Raw genomic sequence first — 22,211 nt, forward strand, 5'->3', positions numbered from 1 at the left:
ATCAAACCCAGGGCATACACGTGCTAGGCAAGCACTCTACCACTGAGCCACAACCCCAAACCAATAAAAATGATTTAAAAGGAACAAAGCAAAAGAAAAACTTGAAAACATACTTTACCCTGAATGTGATTTTTACCTCTAGAGCTAAGTTTTCTTGAACAGTAGAGGAGTAAAAATACTCATATTCTGGAGTTAAAAATTCATCTGTTATGTCTTCAGAAGATTCTGGTGAACAAGTTGATTGTACAGATTGGTCCTATTAATAATACAGGAAATCACTTTTAAGTCGCTATTTATTATAAGCAAATGTCTTTACAGCAAAACACAGTGTTAAAAAAAAGGTCATCTAAAACTACCCAGCAGTCAGCTCATGCACTTAACTTGAGTACTCTGCCTTCCTTTGTGGTGGGAAAAGGTGGTTATGAACTGCTGGGAGTAAGTATGGAAGAACAATATTCCTGAGTCTCAGCATCTAATATGCAGAATGGGTGCAGATTAGAGAAACGATGCTCAAAACTCTTTGACAACTCAAGCTGAAGATCGAATTTAAACACCCTGATCCCTCAAAGGCACAGAAATGGTCTGCATGTTGGCATCATGGTACACATGAGGAGACTGAGGCTCCTTAGTACTTGGAAGTCCTTCAGGTATTACAGTTTAGAGGCAAGAGAATGAGCATGACTTTTGGAACAACAATGCAATCTCAATAATAAAAAATAAAATCCAAATATTAAAAAGTACAGAGCATATCCATTCTACCCTTCCTTTTTCTGCTTATTTTGCTACACTGAAGCCCTGACTACCACAGCATCAGACAACTTTCTTTTCCCTACCTTCAGACATCTCTTTGCAGACATTTTGTGACTTATTTCCTTGGACACTGCTTTTGCTGCACCCTTTCCCTCCTAGTACACTTAATAGTTGTCACATTGAAATTTCTCAGATAAGCCTAGTCTCTCCCATACTACAGGGAAGCTCCTTCCTTGACCTGCTTGTTTAGCTCAATGTAGCATGCGCTTCCAGTCCTCACATGAGAGAAAGAACAAATTATCCTGAGTGCTCTGTTCAATATGATTAAATATGGGCTGGGGATGTGGCTTGAGCGGTAGCGCGCTCGCCTGGCATGCATGCAGCCTGGGTTCAATCCTCAGCACCACATACAAACAAAGATGTTGTATCCGCCGAATACTAAAAAATAAATATTAAAAAATTTAAAAAATATATGATTAAATACAATGCTGTACTGGATTCTTCAAAAGACTTTACATTTTATCACTACTGTATTTTTATATGTGTCATTATCAATTGCTCTCTACATTCTATAAACAGTCATGGCCCTAATTTTTTTGTGTGTGTGTATGGTACTGGGGATTGAACTCAGGGCCTTGTGCATGTGAGGCAAGCATTCTACCAACTGAGTTATATCCCCAGCCCTTCTATCTCTAACTTCTATAGATATTATTTTGGTGTCATAATATGTAATGACAACTTTGCTCTACTTTATTAGGTCTTTGGGCTCAACTTGGTTCTCCAGACCATATTACTTACACTGTAGGATTTCTCAACTGCCACAGATGCATCAGAACTTGCTTGAAAGGATTCACTATGCTCTGGCTGCTCATTTTTTCTGGGAGACAGGTGCCTGATACCTAATGATTATATTCACAATCAAGGTCATGGTCATGTAGCGATATTCAGATAACATTAAAGGGTGTCCACATCCCATATGTTAGCTTTGTTGTAGAGAGCAGACACTGTTAGTTTAGCCTGGCCCAAAAAATGAAGCCCTGGATTATCCAACCTTTTGCCCAAAAATTCAAGAGTGATACTTGGGACTAAGGATGTGGCTCAGTGTACAGTGCTTGCCTAGCAATATAAGGTCCTGGGTTCAACCTCCAGCACTGTGAAAAAAAAAGAAAAAAAGACACACACACATACACACACACACACACACACACACACACACACACACACAATCGAGCCTTATCTATCTATCTATCTATCTATATCTATCAGTACTGGGGATTGAGCCCAGGGGCACTTTATTACTGAGCTACATCCCTGACTCTTTTAAAATTTTCAGATAAGATCTCCCTAAGTTGCTTTAGGGCCTCGCTACATTGCTGAGGCTGGTCTCAAACTTGCAATCCTCCTGCCTCAGTCTCCCGAACTGCTGGAATTACAGGTATGTGCCACTGTGTCCAGCAATGGTAATTTCAGGTGTTTTTAACTCACAACTGTGAAATAATATCTCATGTCCTGATTGTAAGCAGATTACCAAGTGAAAATACAGTTATCGAAGGTTCAAAGCCAGTCTCAGCAATTTAGCAAGGCCCTATGCAACTCAGCAAGACCATCTCAAAATAAAAAAATAAAAATAAAAAGAGCTGGGAATGTAGCTCAGTGTAGCACCTCTGGGTTCAATCCCCAGTAACCTCCCCCAAAAAAAGCAAAGAAATGAGCAGTAGGAAGCCGTGGTCTACCTCCTCCCTCAGGTAAGGAAGGTTCAGTTACTTGCTAGATTACCTCCAGGACCAGAGTCAGTAAATGAAGATTATTTTACTTCCTTTGGACAAAGGAATCTTGTTTCAGTAATAGAAAAACTTAAGAACCAGGCTCAGCGGCTCATGCCTCTAATCCCAGAGGCTTAGAAGGCTGAGGCAGTTAAAGGCCAGCCACAGCAACTTAGTGAGGCCCTAAGCAACTTAGTGAAACCTTGTCTCAAAAATAAAAAGGTCTGGGGATCCCTGGTACAAAAAAACCCAAAAAAAACCTTATGAATCTCTGGATAGCTTTGTGTGAAGCACAGTGCGATATAAGGGGTCTGCTGCTTTTCTTTGGAATTCAAGTTTCCCAGAAAGGTAAGAAAGAAAAGAGTATGAATCAAAGGAAATATGCCAGGTTTACTTATTTCTGAGAGCAGATAACTTGATAGAGTTCACCTAACACAATTCCCCCAACCAAACTTACTGGTGAATCTTTGAGGCTCAGGCTGTTTGCTGTACTTGTCACTGTCACAGCCACTACTGTCCATTTTTTCAAATTTGACATTTCCTCCTGGCTCACCATTTTCTCTGTGATACACTACAACTTGCTTCCAGTCCATGTTTTGAGAGCCCTTAACAGGGGGCTGCATCAAAGGAGCAGGCTGATTTTCAGCTTCACTGTTTAAAGTCAAACTACTTTGAGGATGCCAAGGAGGTACTGTGAGCTGCCCAGTAGCTGCTTTCTCTGCCATTTCTTTCACTTCCACTGGGCACAAAAGAAACCAGCATTTAAAACATCACTATGAACATTGTAAATAAAAGCCTTCATCTTTAATGTATAATACTACTATAGCTCATATTGTAATAATGATTGCCTTCCTACAGTTATTATCTTCTCTTGCCCTGTTTGGCTTAAAGGGAAAACAAATGACAGAGCAAAGGAAGGGAATTTCAGTTGGTTAACCTAAACAACACCCTTGTTGTTGAATTCCAGAGTAGATGGCAACAGAAAACTTGTAAACGGACCCTCCTACTAATTTAACAAGAAAAATGACATCTGAAATTCCCAGCCCATAGTAATTAATGAAAAGAATTCTATTTGAGTTTGTTTAGCCTTTGTAGACTATAGTGAGATTATATGTGTTTTCATTTCAAATGTTCTACACTTCTGTTCATGTCACTTAGTACTAGTATTAAAAAACAGGCATATGAGGGGGCTGGGGTTCTGGCTTAGCAGTAGAGTGCTCACCTAGCATGTTCGAGGCCCTGGGTTTGACCCTCAGCACCACATAAAAATAAATAAATAAAATAAAGGTATGGTGTACAACAGCCTGTGTACTTAGAAATATCAGGAAGATGAGAAATATATTTAAAATTTCATTTTGCCTAACAAAACCCATGAATTCATACTTACTTTTCCATTTTATGTGTATCTCTCCATCATCTTCATTATTTCTTGACTTTGTATTACAGATTTCAGAAGACACACCTTCTACACTGGTCCTAAATTACATAGGTATTGGAGGGAGGGAATGGGAAAAGGGTGGACACAAAAACATTTGTTCGAGTTCTTGACAAAACTCAAAGCCCACTAGTCTACTCAGACCTGTCCCCTACTTCAGCAGCTATTCCTAAAACAGCACCGACTCCTTATTACCACCAGAGGGCACAGGACTCCCAGAGTTCAGACTGCAAGGTTCCTTACCTTGCAAAGCCCTGGCGAAGGCTGGGTGACCCAGCAGGTCTTTTTGAGTGGCTTGACTCCGGAAAGAGTATACTACTTAGCTGTGTGACTTGGGCTAGCTCACTGGTATCTCTAGGCCTTCCCTGGCTGGAAAATGAAAGGATTGGGCTAGAAGATCTCTAAATTTTTTTTCAGTTTCCAAGTACAGATTTCATGATTCTAAAAATGCTCTTGGGTAATTTTTAGAAACAGAAGAAACCCACAATTGAAACAATTTCACCACACAGAGTCCATCCACCCCTCATATAACCGTAGGTGATAGCCCAGGTAACAGTTCTACTTCTACCCTTCCACAGAATTCTTCAGTAACAGGCCCATCTCTACATCAGTGATAGCACAACCAACAACTTTTGCAAAGATCCTGAAGAAGAATCCAACGCCCTCAGTTTAGTCTCACCAAGTTCTGGATCCTGACTTTGCTGGGTCAGTTGTCAGACTGGCCAATGTCAGTCTCTCTAGATGAAACTTCCTAATATGCAAAATAACTGTATATATTTTCTTAATCTAACTTCAAAAATGTGTGATCTAAATTCCCCATTGTTCAGAATGTATACACTCCAGGTAGACCAGAAGGTGGAGAAATCAGCTCTGATCAGCTTATTTAAAGAACTTTTTGGCAACAACTATCAAGAATCTTCAAAATATTCAAACTCTTTGACCTAGTAGTTCTGCTTCTGGAAATCTATCTTGAGGACATAATCCAAAATGCAGAAAAAAAATTTATTTGCAAGTCACTGTGTCCTTGTTCCTACATAAAAAATATTAAACAACCTAAAAATCTACAATGGGGGATAGCCAACAATTTCAAAAACAAGTTTACCATTTTTAAAAACATCGAGGTGCTGTAGTGCACACCTGGTGCACTCCCAGCTTCTAGGGAGGTCTGAGGAAGGAGGACTACAAATTGAAGACCAACCTGTGCAACATACTGTCTCAAATTTTTTTCACATTTTAAAAAGGGCTTGGGTGTACCTCAGGGGTAGAGCACTTGCCCAGCACATGTGAGGCCCTGGATTCCATTCTCAGTAGTAAAAATAAATAAGTAAATAAATAAATGAATGAAATTGATCTCATAGAAGTAGTAGAATGTGTAAAATGGTGGTTACCAGAGATTGGGGCTGTTAGAGGCAAAGGGGGGAGGGGGAGAAAATGGTTGGCCAAAAGATTATATAATTATGGTTTTATGGAAAAAATAAATTATAGGAGATTTACTGGGCATGGTGGCAAATACCTATGATCCCTGCTACTTGGGAGAGTGAGGCAAGAGGATTAGAAGTTCAAAGGTAGTCTGAGAAACTCAGAGAGCTCCTATCTCGAAGTACAAAATAAAAAGGGCTGGAGATGCAGCTTACTAGTGGAATACCCTGGGCTTAATCCCCAGTACAAAAAAAAAAAAAAAAAAAAGAGAGATCTGTTGTATAGCAGGATAACTACAGTTAATGATAATATATTCTTCAAAAATGTATAATGGGAGAGTATAATAGGAACATTATATGCTCTTACCACAAAAATGATAAGTTATGTGAGGAATTTAATTGATAATTACCTAGATTTAACTATTCTACAATGAATATATACCTCAAAACAGCATGTTGGGGCTAGGGATGTAGCTCAAAAGTAAACTGCTTTCATAGCAGGCATAAGGCCTTGGGTCCAATTTCCAGCCCCCCTCCCCCAATCACACAAATTATGCTGTATATGGTAACAGTGTTATCTGTCACTTTCTTTTTAGTTTAAAAATTATAAAAACAAACAGATGTGGGGATAAGGGTTTAGTGCAGTGGGAGGGCAATTTCCTAGAAAGTGTGAGGTCCCAGCACCATACACACAAAAAGAAAACATATTTATTTCTTCTCTAGTAATTCCCTATATGTGCCTATTATTCCAGTAACTCAGGAGACTGAGGCCAGAGGATCAAGACTGAAGCCAGACTGGGCAACTTAGTGAGACTTGTCTCAAAAAAAAAAAAAAGAAGAAGAAGGTAGGTTAGGGAGCTGGGAATATAGCTCAGTGGTAGAGTGTCCCTGGTTCAATTCCCAGTACTGCAAAACAACAACTAATAGTAAAAAATAATAATACCCCTTATATATTCTCCTATGAATTATCTGTGAGAAAGCCAATTCACTTCATTGGGCTGGAATGTAGCTCAATGGTAAAGTGTTTGCTTCACATGTGTGAAACCTGTGTTCACTTCTCCAATTCCAAAAAAAAAATAAATCCAACCAATTCACTTCATTGATATGGCTTGAAATCAGACACCCCAGGGTAACAGTGATGTTTAGCAACACATACTTTAAACAACCAACAATGCAGTTTTCTGATTAGTTTTATTTCTGAAGCACTGGTGAGTGAAATATCTGCTATTTCTTTCTTTCTTTGGCATGGGGAAATTATTCAGAGGTGCTCTACCACTGAGCCACATCCCCAGCCTTTTTTTGTATTTTATTTAGAGACAGGGTCTCACTGTGTTGCTTAGAGCCTTGATAAGCTGTTGAGACTGATGCTTTGCTTTTGACAACTGATGAGTTCTGATTAACTTGCCAGCCACTTTGCCTGTGATATATTCTGTAAGTTTCCATTATGCTACTCTTTAAACTCTCTTGGTAGAGAGAACATACCAAAATCTGTTTTTAATTACTCTTCTTCATTACTCACAATCTCTTTGTCACTAAAAATATGAAGATCATTAAGTGGCCTCAAAGGCCACATGAATCTAAAGACATAGTAACACAAAGAAAAATAAAATATTGACCCACCTACTATTTTGGTTCCTGCTTCTTTCCAAACTGTCCTTGGCTCCTTGAGTGGTCTGAGATTGCTCATCTGTGTTCTGTCTTCCAGGGCCACAAACAGTTGGCAGCTTACAAAGCAATAAATATATATTTCAGTGCTTTGATGAGGGAATTCTCTTCGCTTTCACCACCATTCAAAGCCATTCTTGCTAAATGTGTAGAAATTACCAGATCCACCATGATGATTTCTTTTTCTGTGTTTCTTATCTAGTAATCTTTCTCTTAGTTGGAGGACTTTATCTAGAAATGTTGGACTCCAAGAACCCAGTCCATACCGAATACAAATGGAAAATGTTCAGGAAAGTGATTTTTTTTTTTTTTTTTGCGGGCAGGGGGGAGGTGGGGATTGAACCTCAACCACAGAGCCATATCCCAGCCCTATTTTGTATTTTACTTAGAGACAGTTGCTTAGTGCCTCACTTTTGCTGAGGCTGGCTTTGAACTTGTGATCCTCTGCCTCAGCCTCCTGAGCCCCTGGGATTACATGCGTATGCCATGTAATCCAGCAGTAAAGTGTATTTTTTAAAATATTTATTTATTTTTAAATTTTAGGTGGATACAATATTTTTATTTTACATTTATGTAGTGCTCAGGATCGAACCAGTGCCTTGTGCATGCTAGGCGAGCACTCTACCACTTAGCTACAACCCCAGCCCAGTAAAGTGTATTTTTAATTTCTATTTTGTCTGCTCATGAAGGCAGCAGATCTTTGTAGTAGCAACCCTGGGCTTGGACATTAATCCAAGCTTCACTCAAGACTAATCTGAGAGAATCCTGTACTTCAGTTTCCTCATCCATAAAACAGGGACCATTAATTCCTACCAGTGCGGATCTTATGAAATTAAAAATAAAGGCTATGATACTTTGGAAGTAGCAGAAGAAACAAAGTTTATGTCCTTCATTCAAAAGAGAGATTTTGGAGGCTGGGATTGTAGCTCAGTGGTAGAGCGCTTGCCTAGCATATGTTGAGGCACTGGGTTCAATTCTCAGTACCACATATAAATAAATAAAATAAAGGTCCATCAATAAATGAAAAAAAATTTTTTAAAGGAGAGATTTTGGGATCTGCTTTTCCAAACTTTAGTATAATCTTAACAAACTTAATTTCCTAGCTTACTGAAAATCAAAGCAACAAAAGTGGGAGTTGGAGATGGCAGCAAGACACATAAAAATGAGAGGAGACATCAAAAGTGGTCACAAAGGATGAGCACGGTAGTATACACCTGTAATTCCAGTGACTTGGGAAGCTGAGGCAGAAGTATTGCAAGTTCAAGCCAACCTCAGGAACCTAGCGAGACCCAACAACTTAGCAAGATACTGTCTCAAAATAAAACATTTAAAAAGGGCTGGGAAGCTGGGCATGGAGGCGCACACCTGTAATTCCACCTGAAATAAAGCCTCTACTAGTTGGTGTTTTTATATGTCATTTCCTGCACATAAGTCAGGGGCAAAGTTGACCCTTCCTCCCACTCTGATTTACCTGTTGGCTGGTCTCTGGCTGTTCCCTAGTGCTTTCTTCAGATACTTGGGTGAAAGACTGCCAGCCCCAGTCACTTCTTTTCTTGGGTTTTTTGCCCAAATGTCCCCCTTCAAAGCCTTTCACTGTTCTTGGAGACCTTGCCAGGGTTGGGCAATTGCCACTGGTGTCTGACTTGGGACTCCATGAGAGCTGCATGACAGGAGGAATATAACTCAAAGCTGGGGGGCCCAGGGCTGAAGGTGAGTCATGGGTGTCTGAAAACTCTCTTGAAGTAGCCCATAAAGACCTGCATGTTTCCTGCTCATTCTCTAACAACTCAAGTTCATCTATTTTCTGCTGAGTGTTCCTCAGCAAATCAGCATTCTGGTGCATTAACGTCTGTGAAATCTTCAGATTCAGCACACACTTACTGATGTACTCCTCAGTCATGGACCTGCTGCTCACTTTGCCCTTGGCTTCTCTGGTTGGCTCAGGTAGGCTGAGTGAAGCAAGTGAACCATTTTGCCAGTACCCAAAGGAGAGCTCTGTGTCAACTTCTGAAGAGCTCTCATCTTCATCACAAAAGTAAGCCTCTCTCTCCATCTTCTCTAACTCTTCTTCCACAGACTGCAGTTCATCTACCAGGTTTGGTCTATACCCCTCAAGAGATGAAGCAGTTCCTGGGTGCTCCTCCTCTCTGTTATCCCCCAAATGTAAACAGCCTGAGTAGATCTCATTGATTTCGAAGCTACAGAGGCTTTCCTGACTTGTTCGGGGGTTGTGGATCTCTTCTGCCATAAATGGAGGAGCTGGAAAAGGAGTACCTGGATTCTGAGATTCCTGGGCCATCAGACTTGAATCAGGGATCTGAGGAGCTAATGTTACCTTTGCGGTGGGAGAAAAGTGACCCCTTGGTGAATGTGGCTGACTACCTGTGGAAAAGAGGAGTAATATACATCTGATTAAAGGGATCATATTCATCCAGGTGTGATGATGTACGCCTGTAATCCCAGCTAATCCAGAAGCTAAAACAGGATGATCACCAAGTTTGAGGGCTGCTGAGCACTTTAGTAAAACTCTTTCTCAATAAAGGGCTGGAAATATAGTTCAGTGGTAGAGCACTCCTGAGTTTAATCCTTTGTACCAAGACTTAGCTATTGCTTAAGAGGCATAAGAATATAGAAATGAACCAGGCATAGTAACACATGCCTATAATTCTAGTGGCTTTGGAGGCTGAGGCAGGAGGATTGCAAGTTCAAAGCCCACTTTAGCAATTTAGCAAGGCCATAAGCAACTTAGCAAGACACTATCTCATAAATAAATAAATAAATAAAAAGGGATAAGGATGGGATGCCAAATCCTAAGAGAAATGTTCCGAGCTTCATTTATAATGTGCTCAAAATGTGTTTAACTGGCTGGGTGCAGTAGTACAGACCTATCATATCAGCTTGGGAGACTGAGGCAGGAGCATCACAAATTCAGGGTCAATTTCAGAAACTTGGTAAGGATCTGTCTCCAAATAGAAAATAAAAAGTGTTGGGAATGTAGATAAATGGTAAAGCACCCCTGGGCTATATCGCCAGAATCAGAAACAAAATAAAATGTGTTTAAATGTCAAGATATACAAAATGATACACCCCTGGATTACAAGGACTATACTAAACCTTCTTTCTTTTTTTTTTTTTTTTTTTTGGTACCAGGGACTGAGCAAACCAAAGGTGCTTAACTACCGAGCCAAATACCTAACACTATATATATTGGTACCAGGGATTGAACTCAGGGGCACTTGACCACTGAGTCACATCGCTAGCTCTATTCTGTATTTTATTTAGAGATAGGGTCTCACTTAGTTGCTTAGCACCTAGCTGTTGCTGAGGCTGGCTTTGAACCTGTGATCCTTTTGCCAACATACCCTTTTATTTATATGTTTTATTTATAGACAGTGTCATGCTAAATTACTGAGGCTGGCTTTGAATTCATGATCCCCCTGCCTCAGGCTCCATAGCCACTGGGATTATGGGCATGTGCCACAGCACCCGGCTTCAGCTTTCTTTATATACAAAAGCATGTGATTATTTATGTGAGTCAGAGCTATATGCTCGGTACTTTTTTTTGAGACGAGGTCTCAGTATATCACCCACATTATCTTAGAACTCCTTGATCTCAAGCAATCCTCCTGTCTCAGCTTTCTGATTACTGGGATTACAGACACATGCCACCACACCCTGCTAGAATTATGCTCTTGGTGAGCATCTAATAAAAAGCAGTTGAGACATGGTTCTCATGGGAAGGATAAATAATTCCAAAAAACAACTCAACTCCAAAAAATAATGCCAGAGCTGACTGCATATCATCCTTGTTGTAAGCTTGAAGTAAGTGAAATGAAGAACAGAAATAATGAGAATTTGAGGGGCCACTCTAAAGATCTCCAGTCCTGTCAAGAGAATTCAACTGACTTTGGAATTAGAAGGCCTAGGTTCTACAATAACTTCTGTAACCCTGAGCAAGTCACAACCTCCCTAAACCTTAGTTTTCTTATCTGTACTGCTTTCCAAATGTACTAAAAAGAAATAAAGTAGGAAAAAGGTTTTAAGGAAAGACCAAAATGTTAACAAACTATTTCCAAGTGGTAGAATTAAAATATTACTAAATTTTTCTTCTTTACACTATTCTAAATTTTCTATAATGCAGAGACAGTAGTTTTGTTTTGTTTTGTTTTGTACTAGGGATTGAACTCAGGGGCACTCAACCATTGAGCCACATCCCCAGCTCCATTTTGCATTTTATTTGGAGACAGCGTCTCACTGAGTTGCTTAGCGCCTTGCTTTTGCTGAGGCTGGCTTTGAACTCGAGATCCTCCTGCCTCAGCCTCCCAAGCCCCTGGAATTACAGGCGTGCACCACCATGCCCATCTTGTTTTGATTTTTTGAGATGAAGTCTCACAATGTTGTGCAGGATGGCCTCAAACCCTTAGATTCAAGCAGTCTTCCTGCCTCAACCTCCCGAGTAGCTGGGATAAAAAGCACAGGCCACCATTCCAGGTTAGTTAGGAGACAATAGCTTTAAATTTAAAATTATTTTCAGCTGGACATGATGGCACACTCCTGTGATTTCAGCTACTCGGGAGAATGAAGCAGAAGAATTGTAAGTTTGAGGCCAGCCTGGGCAACTTAAGAGAGACCTGTCTCAAAATAAAAAGTAAAAAGGGGCTGGTGTTGCAGCTCAGTGTTGGAGGGCTTGCCCGGCACAAGGAGGCACTGGGTTTGATCCTCAGCACCACATAAAAATAAATAAATAAAATAAAGGTATTATGTACATCTACAACTAAAAAATAAAAATAAATAAAATAAAAAGGGTTTGGAATATAGTTCAGTGATAGAGCACTCCTGAGTTGAATCCCTAATACCACAAAAAAAATCATTTTTATATTTGTGAAGCAACTAGATAATTCGTAAATGTAATCATGCTAGAAATAAACATTATTACTAATCAGTTTTGCATCCAACCACGTACTTATAGAACTGAAAAAGTCTAATATAATTTTAAAGATCTTGATTTTTCCCTAAGGAATCCATCTTTTTCCAGCATGGATTACATGTGCAGTTTGAGGAATCAATTAGTTACCATTCATGTGACTCTCAAAACACACTGGTGTCAAAAATAATATCCAAGCTGTGAATTAAGGCCATACCTGTTTCCTTTAGCTCTTTGATTTCCAAGTCTGAGGTTGCTTTTGCATGTTCTGAAGTCAATCCTAGATAGACACTGACATCAGGATGGGGTTCATATCTCTGTGCCCTGGGGCTCTTAGTTAGCTGAGTTCTTTGGGCTCCAATAAATTCCTATTAACACCAGAAATATTGTCAAGGACATTATCTGCAGTCATCTGAATGTCACTGATGTTTCAGAAACCAAAATAGGTAACGGATAAACTCCCTCTTACTTGTGTTGGGTTGACTTAACTACAGTTCTCATTAGCCAATATATTGTTATTCCAAAACCTTGAAAGCAATAATAACTGCTATTCATTGAATCTCTGCTATGTGCTTATAGTGTGCCTCTGTGATGCATTGAACTCCACCTCCCCAATCCCGGGACCCACTCTCTTCCTCAATTAACCTCACCAGGTTAAGCTGTTAGGCTTTTCTCAGAAACACAGGAAGAGTATAATAAAATGAAGATTTCCAAAACTTCTTACAATTTATCTCTAGTTTCTCCCTATTCTCCTGAGCTGGGTAAGCAAAAATAAACTCCCAACAAATTTGGGGCTTGCCTTTAAGTCATTCTTCAGAATATACCGGATATCTTGAAGGTTCATAGTTCGGTCTTTCTGCTTGACCTGGATGCCTGATTTAACAATATCATAGTAAGGTTTTGGAAGCCTGACATCAGCCTCTAAACAATTTCCCAAGACTACAGCTTCTTTAATAACTGAGCCGTCTAAGCCATTCCAGGGTATGTTGTCTATAAGGAAAAAGTCATAGGTAACATTAAGAAATAAATTGAAGTTGTATAACCTTAGTCAAGTCACCCAACCTCTTTAAACATTCACTTCTTTCTGTAGAAAAACTACTTAGAAGCCCAATCACAAACAAAAAACTACTCACTTACCAGGGAAATCCCTGACATTTAGACAGAGAGTAATAGTGTCAACATCATGTACACATTGGTTCCTCACTGACAGACTTGGGGACCAAAGAAAGTTTCATGGCATTAGACTGGACAGCCCAATACATTTATCTCATTGAAGGTCATGGTTTTACCTGTGGGACTGCAAACACCACGAAAGGTTCCTAACTCTTGGTATTCCCTCAGTGAATAATACTCTGTGTGTGTGTGTTCCTCTTTTGAAGGAGTCCTTATATCTTCTAATATGTGACTACTTCACATTATACTCTTGTAGGATTGAAAGGGTTTCTATTTCATTCACTGGTTATATATCTACTGAACCCTGGGTATGCTTAATTTTATATTTACTTCTCAGAAGCCAGTCTTCCCCTCATTTATCAATCCTTAAGAGGCACATCAGAGATTCAAAAATACTGACATCAAAACTTAGTTTAAAATTTTTTGTTTGGGGGCTAGGGATGTAGTTTAGTGGTAAAGCATTTGCCTAGCATTCATAAGGCCCTGGGTTCAATCCCTAGCACTACAGAAAGAGAAAAACCTTTGCTTGGATTAAATGCATTATCATGAACGAGCAGGCGAAAAAGCTTTGCTGAATCTTAAAGAACAGTTAAAAGAGAAAGGTTTCTGGGAGACCATCTTGCATCTTCTATAAACACAGATAAGCTTCCTTAACGAAATCTGTCAAGTGTAGTGGTGCAAACCTGTAATCCCAGCGACTCAGGAGGCTGAGGCAGGAAGATAGTAAGTTTGAGACCTGCCTTAGCAACTTACTGAAACCCTTAGCAACTTAGCAAGACCTTATGTCAAAATTTAAAAAATTAAAAGGTCTGGGGATGCAGCTCAGTGGTAAACTGTCCCTGGTTCAACCCCTAGTACCAAAAAATAAATAAAAGAAAAATATTTTTCTTTTTCTTTTTTTTTAAATAATATTTATTTATTTATTTTTTAGTTTTCGGCGGACACAACATCTTTGTTTGTATGTGGTGCTGAGGATCGAACCTGGGCCGCACACATGCCAGGCGAGTGCGCTACGGCTTGAGCCACATCCCCAGCCCAGAAAAATATTTTTCTAAGTTGTACATTTTCATAAAACTAAATAACTCCCAAGTGGGAGAACCCAACCTGAAAATGAGGATTAAAACAACATTAACATGCTCCTTGATCACCTGTTAAAATCTCTTGTATGATCATGGAAAAGCTGTAGACATCTGACTTCACTGTGGCCGCCTTCTGTAAGATCACCTCCGGAGCGGCCCAATTGTACAGCTGAGTGGGGAGGGGTACTCGAGTCAGGTCCCTGTGTATACCACTGTCCTGGCTACAGAAGGAAACACACAAGGCAGGGCTCATGTCTTAAAGGGTCTTTGTGATAACCACACAGTGCACTGATGAGATATTTGTGAAAACCGGCAACTTCTTTAAGCTTCTGGAAATGAAGCCAGATCCTGAGCTAACCCCCACTGCCCTGGATAGAGCTGTTCAAACACCCGAAATACTTGGTGATTCCTGCCCACCCCCAACCTCATCAGAATATTCTCCCACCCACTCCACTCAAGTCACAGGGACCTTCTTTGAGCTACTCCAACATGCCAACTACATTACCACTTCAAGTCTTTGCACAGGTGTTTTCTTCTGTCTGGTATGCTCTGTCCAAGGATCCTAGAGCAACTTGTAACTAAAGTATTAGTTGAAAGTCACCTCCTCTGGGAGGCCTTTTGATTACCTACTCTAAAATAGTCCTGTTTTATTAGCTTCAGGACACTTGTTATCTGAATTTTTTTTGTTCATTTTTTTAGTTTACTATTTGCCTCCTCTCCATTGGAGTCAATTCCTTGAGAGTAGGTACCTTATTAGCATGCATGGTGGCACACACCTGTAATCCCAGCAACTTGGGAGACTTTGGCAGAAGTATCCAAGTTTGAGGCCAACCTCAGCAACTTAGCTCTGTCTCCAAATTTAAAAAAAAAAAAAAAAAAGGCTGGGAATATAGTTCAGTGGTAGAGCACTTGCCTAAAATGCACAAGGTCTGCAGTTTTCACTACTGCAAAACAAAAGCAAGAGACAGTAAGTTCTTTCCTGGTCTGGCATAAGGATGACCATTTCAAACTTTGGGTAAACTTCCCTAAATAACCTAAATAACATGTCTTTCAGCAGAGTTTTGGGTTTTTTTGGCAGGGGAGGACAGGGGTATGGTTATGAGGTATTGAATGTATTTTGTGCACACTAGGCAAGCACTTTACCACTGAGTCTCATCCCCAAGAAACCATGAAGTTATAATACCTGGTACTAAATTTTTGGATATATTGCTGAATAGTAGATGTGGCTTTGTGTAGTGTGAGCAGTATGGAATTGTACATACTTGCATATTTGATGTTTAAATACATACTTAATATATAAGTGTACATCTTTAATGTATGAATTTAATGTGTTTGCATAATCATTACACAATTATACAATAAATTAATACAGCTTATATTAATATCACAGAAAAGGCAATTTGTTTTGTTTTGTTTTTGCTGTGCTGGGGATCAATCCCAGGGCTTTATATATGCTCAATCACTGAGCCCCCAGAAAAGCAAAGGAATGTTGTATTGTCAGAGATGGAGATGAAGCAGCAGCATATATGACTCTTCAAGTTGGAAGGGAATTCTAAGAGGGAAATACCCACCTCTCTCAAGGGTGTCTAAAGCTTTGGCAAGGGACAAGTAATTTATAATCCAGGTTTCTTATTTTCTTTCACCTTCCTCTCTTACAATCTTTTCTTCCTTCTCTGTTAAAGCCAGCTGTGTGGGGATCTTCTTTTCTGGCTGTCATGGTAGTAAAGTTATTTGTCTGGGCTTTAGCTTTGACATCATTAAAATTACATTTGGCCTCAGCTATGTGACACCACTTGCAAAAAAAAAAATCTCTAAAGATTCCATTAAGAAAAAGCTGAGGGGGCTGGGGATGTGGCTCAAGCGGTATCGCACTCGCCTGGCATGCGTGCGGCCCGGGTTCGATCCTCAGCACCACATACAAACAAAGATGTTGTGTCCACCTAAAACTAAAAAATAAATATTAAAATTCTCTCTCTCTCTCTCTCTTTAAAAAAAATTAATTCTGCATTTCCACCCTTTCTTGTCTTTCCTTTCTAAAAAAAAAAAAAGAAAAAGCTGAGGAGTAGGAAAAACTGCTGTTATCACTTTTACATCAAGAGAGAGTGCTGACCCTTGACAATGACATTCAACAAACTAATATGCCCAAGTAGAGTGTTACCAAAAATAAATGTGAAATTGACAGTTTTTTTTTGGATTCTTGGATAACCAACTCACATTATCAACTTTCAAAAAAGGGTACATTGTTATAGTTATGACTACAATTAACATTTCTGCCTAAAATTCTGAGCTCGGGCTGGGGATATAGCTCAGTTGGTAGAGTGCTTGCCTCACAAGTACAACGACCAGGGTTCGATCCCCAGCACAAAAAAAAAAAAAAAATCCTGAGCTCAATAAACCTAAATGAGAATCTATACTTTCTTGCCATAGCCATTGACCCTGGTTACTTCCCACCCCATCACCTGGACAGTTGATCCCATCTTTCTTTGCATTTTTGATCCACTGGCTCCACCCTATGGCCTCCTAGCTGATCTTCTTGCACTCAATCTCCCAATCCATACTGCCTCTGTGGCCTAGAGGTATATTCTCCCACCTGGCTCTAGATCTAGTTATGCCTCTAACCAACCAACCAGGTAACTTCCCACCATCCTTTAACCTCTTCGGGCCTCATATATAAAAGGACAAGGATGGCCTGAGAGTGTAGCTCAGTGGTAGAGCCCTTGCTTAGCATGCTAAGGGCCTGGGATTGCAGCACTGGAGGAGGGGTGGGGAACATGCCCAGACAAACCATCTTCATTTCACTTTAGGATTCACATTTCTATGGGACAGCAAAAGCAGAAGGAAGTGTTATTCCTCCTTTTCAACAACAGATGGTGCTCCATCATTGACCAATAGTTTGAATCTTGTCAGCTTTCCTGAAAAGTTTCTGGTGGTGTTATTAACAATAAAAAAGTCCAAACTCCTCAGTTCCCACTGGTCTGGAATTCACAGCCAACGTGGTCAACTTTGGACCTTCTGTGGACCATTTTTCCTTTAGCTAGATTCATCTAATCATTTAACAATGACTTGACTGAGCATATATTATATGGTTGCTGAAGACAGTGATAAACAAGTCATTCTGCTCCCTGGGAATTCACTACCTAGTAGGGCTTACACACTAAGTAGAAGTGCATGTGAGAAAACGGATGTGAAAAGTACCTCGGGAATAAGGGTATTGATGCAGCTTCAGGGGATGTGCTGAAATGAATTTAAAAGAAGTCAACATGAATTCTACTGTCATATATAACTAAAAAAAAATAAAAATAAATCATATGGTAAAAAAATAAAAATAAAATATGAAAACAAAAATAAAAGAAGTCGGGGCTGGGGATGTGGCTCAAGCGGTAGCGCGCTCGCCTGGCATGCGTGCGGCCTGGGTTCGATCCTCCGGCACCACATACAAACAAAGATGTTGTGTCCGCCAATAACTAATAAATAAATAAATATTTAAAAAAAAAAATAAAATAAAAGAAGTCAACATGAGCAGGTATTCCAGATGGGGGAACAGCACTCCAACAGAATAGAATGAAAGTGGTTTCAAATGGCAAGTAGGAGTGGGAAGGGATAAAGCTGACACTACAGGTAAAGTCCCACTTAGGACGGCTTCTGCACCTTGCAAAGGTGTCTGACTTGATCTTGCAGACAACAACAAAAGTTATTTGTTTGCTGATTTTGTTGTTGTTTTTTGGTGCTGGAGATTGAACCCAGGGCCTCACATATATTAGACAAGCATTCTACCACTGAACTCCACCCCCATACCTTCCCTGAAAGTTTTTTTTTCCAAGTATGTGTGTGTGTGTGTGTGTGTATATTTTTAGTTGTATATGGACAAAATGCCTTTACTTTATTTTTATGTGGTGCTGAGGATTGAACCCAATGACTCACATGTGCTAGGCAAGCTCTCTACCACTGAGCCACAGCCTCATCCCCCTAAAAGGTTTTAACTGAGACTGAGAATAAATATTCTGAGGCTTAGCAGCTTGGCTGGTGATAGTCATCTTTCCTCTGCCTGCTCCCACAAAGAAACTACAACAGCTCTGGGCACATCCTCACTACTCTCCTGCATCTTTCTTGCTCCCTCAGAGTCCCTTCACGCACAAGAAGAAGAGCAATCTTAACTTATAAATCACCCACTTCACCACAATGTTAAAAAAATAAAAAAACTCCTTCCAGAGCATCCCAGTGGCTTAGGTTTAAAATCAGACTCCTTGATGAGGCCCATAAGACCAAGCAAAATCTAGCTCCTGCTCTCTTCTACAGACATAAGTACAGGTCTGGGGATGTGAAAATCTTTCAGTTTCATTCACTCAAAAAACATAGGCCGTGGACTGGGGTGCAGCTCAGTGGTGCAGTGCTTGCCTAGCATATGTGAGGCACTGGGTTTGATCCTCAGCACCACATTAAAAAAATAATTAATTTTAAAAAATAGGCTGCATGCCCACTGTGTGAAGGCCTATTCTAGGTACCTGGGATACAGCAGTGAATAAAACAATCCCTGCCCTCATGGAGCTTTGCATCTCACGGAAGAAATAAATTACATAGTACGTGAGAAGCAAAGACCTGTTGAGAGATTCAGAAACAAAGCAAGAGAAAAGGATGGATGGGAAACATGGATAAGAGATGGTAGGAGACCTAAGTAAGGCTTACTGGCTGAGCAAGTGGCTGAGGCTTCTCAGCAGAGCAAAACCAACACTGGGCCAAAGGCTCAAAGTTGTGGATGGCAGCAAAGAAGTGTAGAAAAGATCCTCTTCCTCGTAAAGTCTTGGGTAGAACATGGAGTCTGCCCCCAACACTCATGCAGCCTTTGACTCCAGCCCAACAGCAAACTAAGCTCATACACCAGCCCTTGAATGAGGGTGTAAGAGTACCTCTCATTGTTCTGAGATCCTGAACTCAGGGAATGACTTTAGTATTCGTGTAGGAGATATGTTAGACCAAAAAGCTCGCTGGCACCTATCATCTTCTCTCACCTACAGCTTGGGCATGTTTCCCAGCCTCCATGTAGTAAGAAAGTGCCTGGGCTCTGTCCATGGCAAATTGGGATATTGTGACATGTCCATTTTAGGCTGCTCATTCTTGCTCCCTGGTCAGCAATGCAAAGAATGCAATAGAGGACTGAGGCGAGTCCTTTCCCTTTCCATCTTGGCACTTTATCTTACTTGCAGCAGCCCCAGTTCCCAGTGCTGCACATGGAGGTGATTACGCACTTACTGCCTCAGAACGCAGAGCTACCCATGGGACAAACACATAACAGTGCCCACTTCAACACACATGCTAGATTGCAAGGTAAGACATACACCTCAGTTGTGCTAAGCCACTGAAAATTTTGGAGTGGGTAGTTAGAGGCTTTACACACCATGGCTAACATGGCCTCTTGTTACATGTTTACTAAAATGAGAATGTCCTGAGCAGAAGTAAGTTCTCTAAAGTCTCTGCAGGCTTGGCAGACAAGCCAAGCCATTTGGAAAATCTCTTCTACCACCGATGCAAAATTCTGCCCATCAATGAAGAAACCTGCCCAGGTCATATTCTATCTCTATAGAAAAGGTCCCCAGGGAGACCCTCTTCAGAAGAAAGCCACATTTGAGGTTGTAACCTACCTTTCCATCATGTACTCCAGGTTCGTCAGTCTTGCTTCCCCTGTGGAGACGATGTGGACAGCGTAGGAACTGAGGGAGCGGTGGACAAACCCTCGAGAATGCAGGTATCTCAGGGCGTCAGCGATCTGGAGCAGTAAGGGCACAATCACCTCCATGTGCAGCACTGGGAACTGGGACCGCTGCAAGTGAGAGATAAAAGTACCAGGGACAAAAGGGAAAGGCTCACTGACACTGTAGGATCCTTTGTAATTTCCAAAGTTTTTTCATTTGATTTTTATAGCTATCTGGTATCCCAATGTATAGGTGGAGAACCTAAAGTTCAGTGAGGTTAGTTGACTGGCCTGAAGTCCTACTGACCCAGGCCCCCAAACTCTAAACCTAGATTCCTTCAGCTAAGCTGAAAGTTCTCAAAGCCTGGTATATACCTGCAGGGTAAACCTTGGGGAGACTTTCAGGGGAAGTTCCTCCACTACTACCAGTAAACATGTCCTGGGCCTCTCTCTGTCCAAGCCTATGCTCTTGAGAGAATCTAGAAGCTCAAAGGACCTCACAATATGCAGGTAAGCAGTCCAGATTCTATACCAGTCAGATGAACCAGAATGATCACCCTAAGAGGACAGAAATTTACTCTCATCGATGTACCCAAGTGATGCTTTTCCTCCAGAGAAACAGCATTTTAAGGTGATGCCCTCAGTCAGGGAAAGAAAATGAAAAACAGAAAGATTAGGAGGTCCTCAGGCAGGAGGACTAGCAGGCCATGTGGGAGAAGGATCCTTTTTGGAGGGTCTCTCTTTATCCCTACCCAGTTCTAACGACTTGGTCTTTAGAACAAATCATGGAGAAAGAGAAACCCTCCATGAGCTCATTTTGAGGCCATATGCCAGCCCAAAGCACCCTTGCCAGGAAATCTGTCCCCCACCTCAAAGAAATCTGAGAGGCAAGAAGGGAGGCCTCTATACAAACCAGGATAGAGCCCGAGTGAAAAATGTAGGAAAATAAAGCTAGTGGCTTTGTTAGCTAGAAGTATGTTCATTGTTCTGAATCTGTCAAGCTCTTAGATAGTGATAAAGCAAAACTGCAAATAACAGCATCACATTAGTTCTGATCATGTGCCTGTCAGCTTGAAATGGCATGTTACACAGCCCCAATAAAGAAAAAGGCTTTGGAAATGTATCTTCTAGGCACAAATGGGGAACCCTGTGCTGAGGCAAGGGAGAGAGGGCAGGAGGAGGGCAGCTAGGCAGAAATCATGGAACAGTCATTTACTCGTTCATGGAGAACACTGAACAGAGTGCCAATGGTGATGCGCTCATACACAAGCCGGGTCTTCTCCAAGTCCTGGGATAAGCACACAGCCATCAGCTGTAGCAGGTGAGGGTGCCGCAGCTTGCTGAAAAAAAAAAAGAAGCTTCAGAAGGGGTCCAAGGGTAGAAGGACATGGTGTCCTTTCTTCTGAAACCTCTGAATACATTCTAAACAGTTACCATTGTACATAGCATTTTCCAAAGAAACAGAATATGTAAAAGGCTCAGTGGCTCGTGCCTATAGTGCCTATAATCCTAGCCTGAAGAAGAAGGATCGCAAGGTCAAGGCCAACCCTGGCAACTAGCCAAACCTTGTTTAAAAATTAAAACAAACAAACAAAAATGGCTGGGGATGAAGCTCAGTGGTAGAGCACCCATGAGTTCCATTTCTAGTACCACAAAAAAAAAAAAAAAAGAAAAAGAAAAAAGGAAATAGGGATAGAGGTCTCTGTTGGTGGGATCTGTGAGAATAGTGACAATGTTGCTAAGAGCTACTGAACAAGATGAACCACATATGCAAGAAATGCATTCCTATACTCATTTTAGAAATGAGATAACCAATGTCAAAAAAATGTCAGGAACTTGCCCAAAGTCACACAACCCACTCACTCTCACACCAAAGCCTACTCTATGCCTACAAATCCTTCCAGCTCACCAGCTGACTTCTCCAAAAGGAAGGACTTGGACTCTCTGAAGACCTCTTATAACAGCTGTGTGGCAAATTCAGGACAGAGCTCAATGTCCAGCCCAGGGTCTTGGTGGCCCTAGTGTGAAACCATGAATCAAGAGCCTAACCCAGCAGGAGCTGAAGAACCTAACCCTGGAGCCACAGGAAACCTAAGGAACCCATGGCATGTCCTGAATGGCAGAGGTATGGTTCTCAAATGTCTGGATCTCATGCACAGCCATGATCTATGAAAATAGGACAGCCACATTCTCTTCTGATGAGCAGAGGGCCTTAAATAGAGTAGCTTTAGGGCTACAGCAAGAAAACGAGATGGGCCAAGAGGCTGGACCATCCAGAGACGTGTGTTATGGAATAGCTGACAGAATTGAGTCTCTTA

The 22,211-nt window shown here is 40.9% G+C and overlaps 1 protein-coding gene across 8 annotated transcripts in view; it reads right to left on the minus strand.

The window, feature by feature from the left end:
- The window catches only part of Tex14 (testis expressed 14, intercellular bridge forming factor), a 103,220-nt gene that overhangs the window by 25,890 nt on the left and 55,119 nt on the right, over window positions 1–22,211 (minus strand). For 3 of the 8 annotated variants that reach the window (XM_078042317.1, XM_078042321.1, XM_078042316.1), the window contains 12 exons: window positions 21,110–21,233; window positions 19,844–20,022; window positions 14,277–14,428; window positions 12,755–12,945; window positions 12,173–12,323; window positions 8,503–9,413; window positions 6,987–7,090; window positions 4,192–4,317; window positions 3,901–3,989; window positions 2,971–3,252; window positions 1,549–1,649; window positions 137–256 (listed from right to left, as the gene is read on the minus strand). In XM_078042317.1, coding sequence (XP_077898443.1) covers window positions 137–256; window positions 1,549–1,649; window positions 2,971–3,252; window positions 3,901–3,989; window positions 4,192–4,317; window positions 6,987–7,090; window positions 8,503–9,413; window positions 12,173–12,323; window positions 12,755–12,945; window positions 14,277–14,428; window positions 19,844–20,022; window positions 21,110–21,233 — 2,530 coding nt within the window. The remainder of the gene's footprint in view (window positions 1–136; window positions 257–1,548; window positions 1,650–2,970; window positions 3,253–3,900; window positions 3,990–4,191; window positions 4,318–6,986; window positions 7,091–8,502; window positions 9,414–12,172; window positions 12,324–12,754; window positions 12,946–14,276; window positions 14,429–19,843; window positions 20,023–21,109; window positions 21,234–22,211) is intronic. The other 5 variants (XM_078042318.1, XM_078042319.1, XM_078042320.1 and 2 more) reach the window with 5 other exon arrangements.

This window comes from Ictidomys tridecemlineatus, chromosome 3, assembly GCF_052094955.1.
Source record: "Ictidomys tridecemlineatus isolate mIctTri1 chromosome 3, mIctTri1.hap1, whole genome shotgun sequence".
NCBI lineage: Eukaryota > Metazoa > Chordata > Mammalia > Rodentia > Sciuridae > Ictidomys > Ictidomys tridecemlineatus.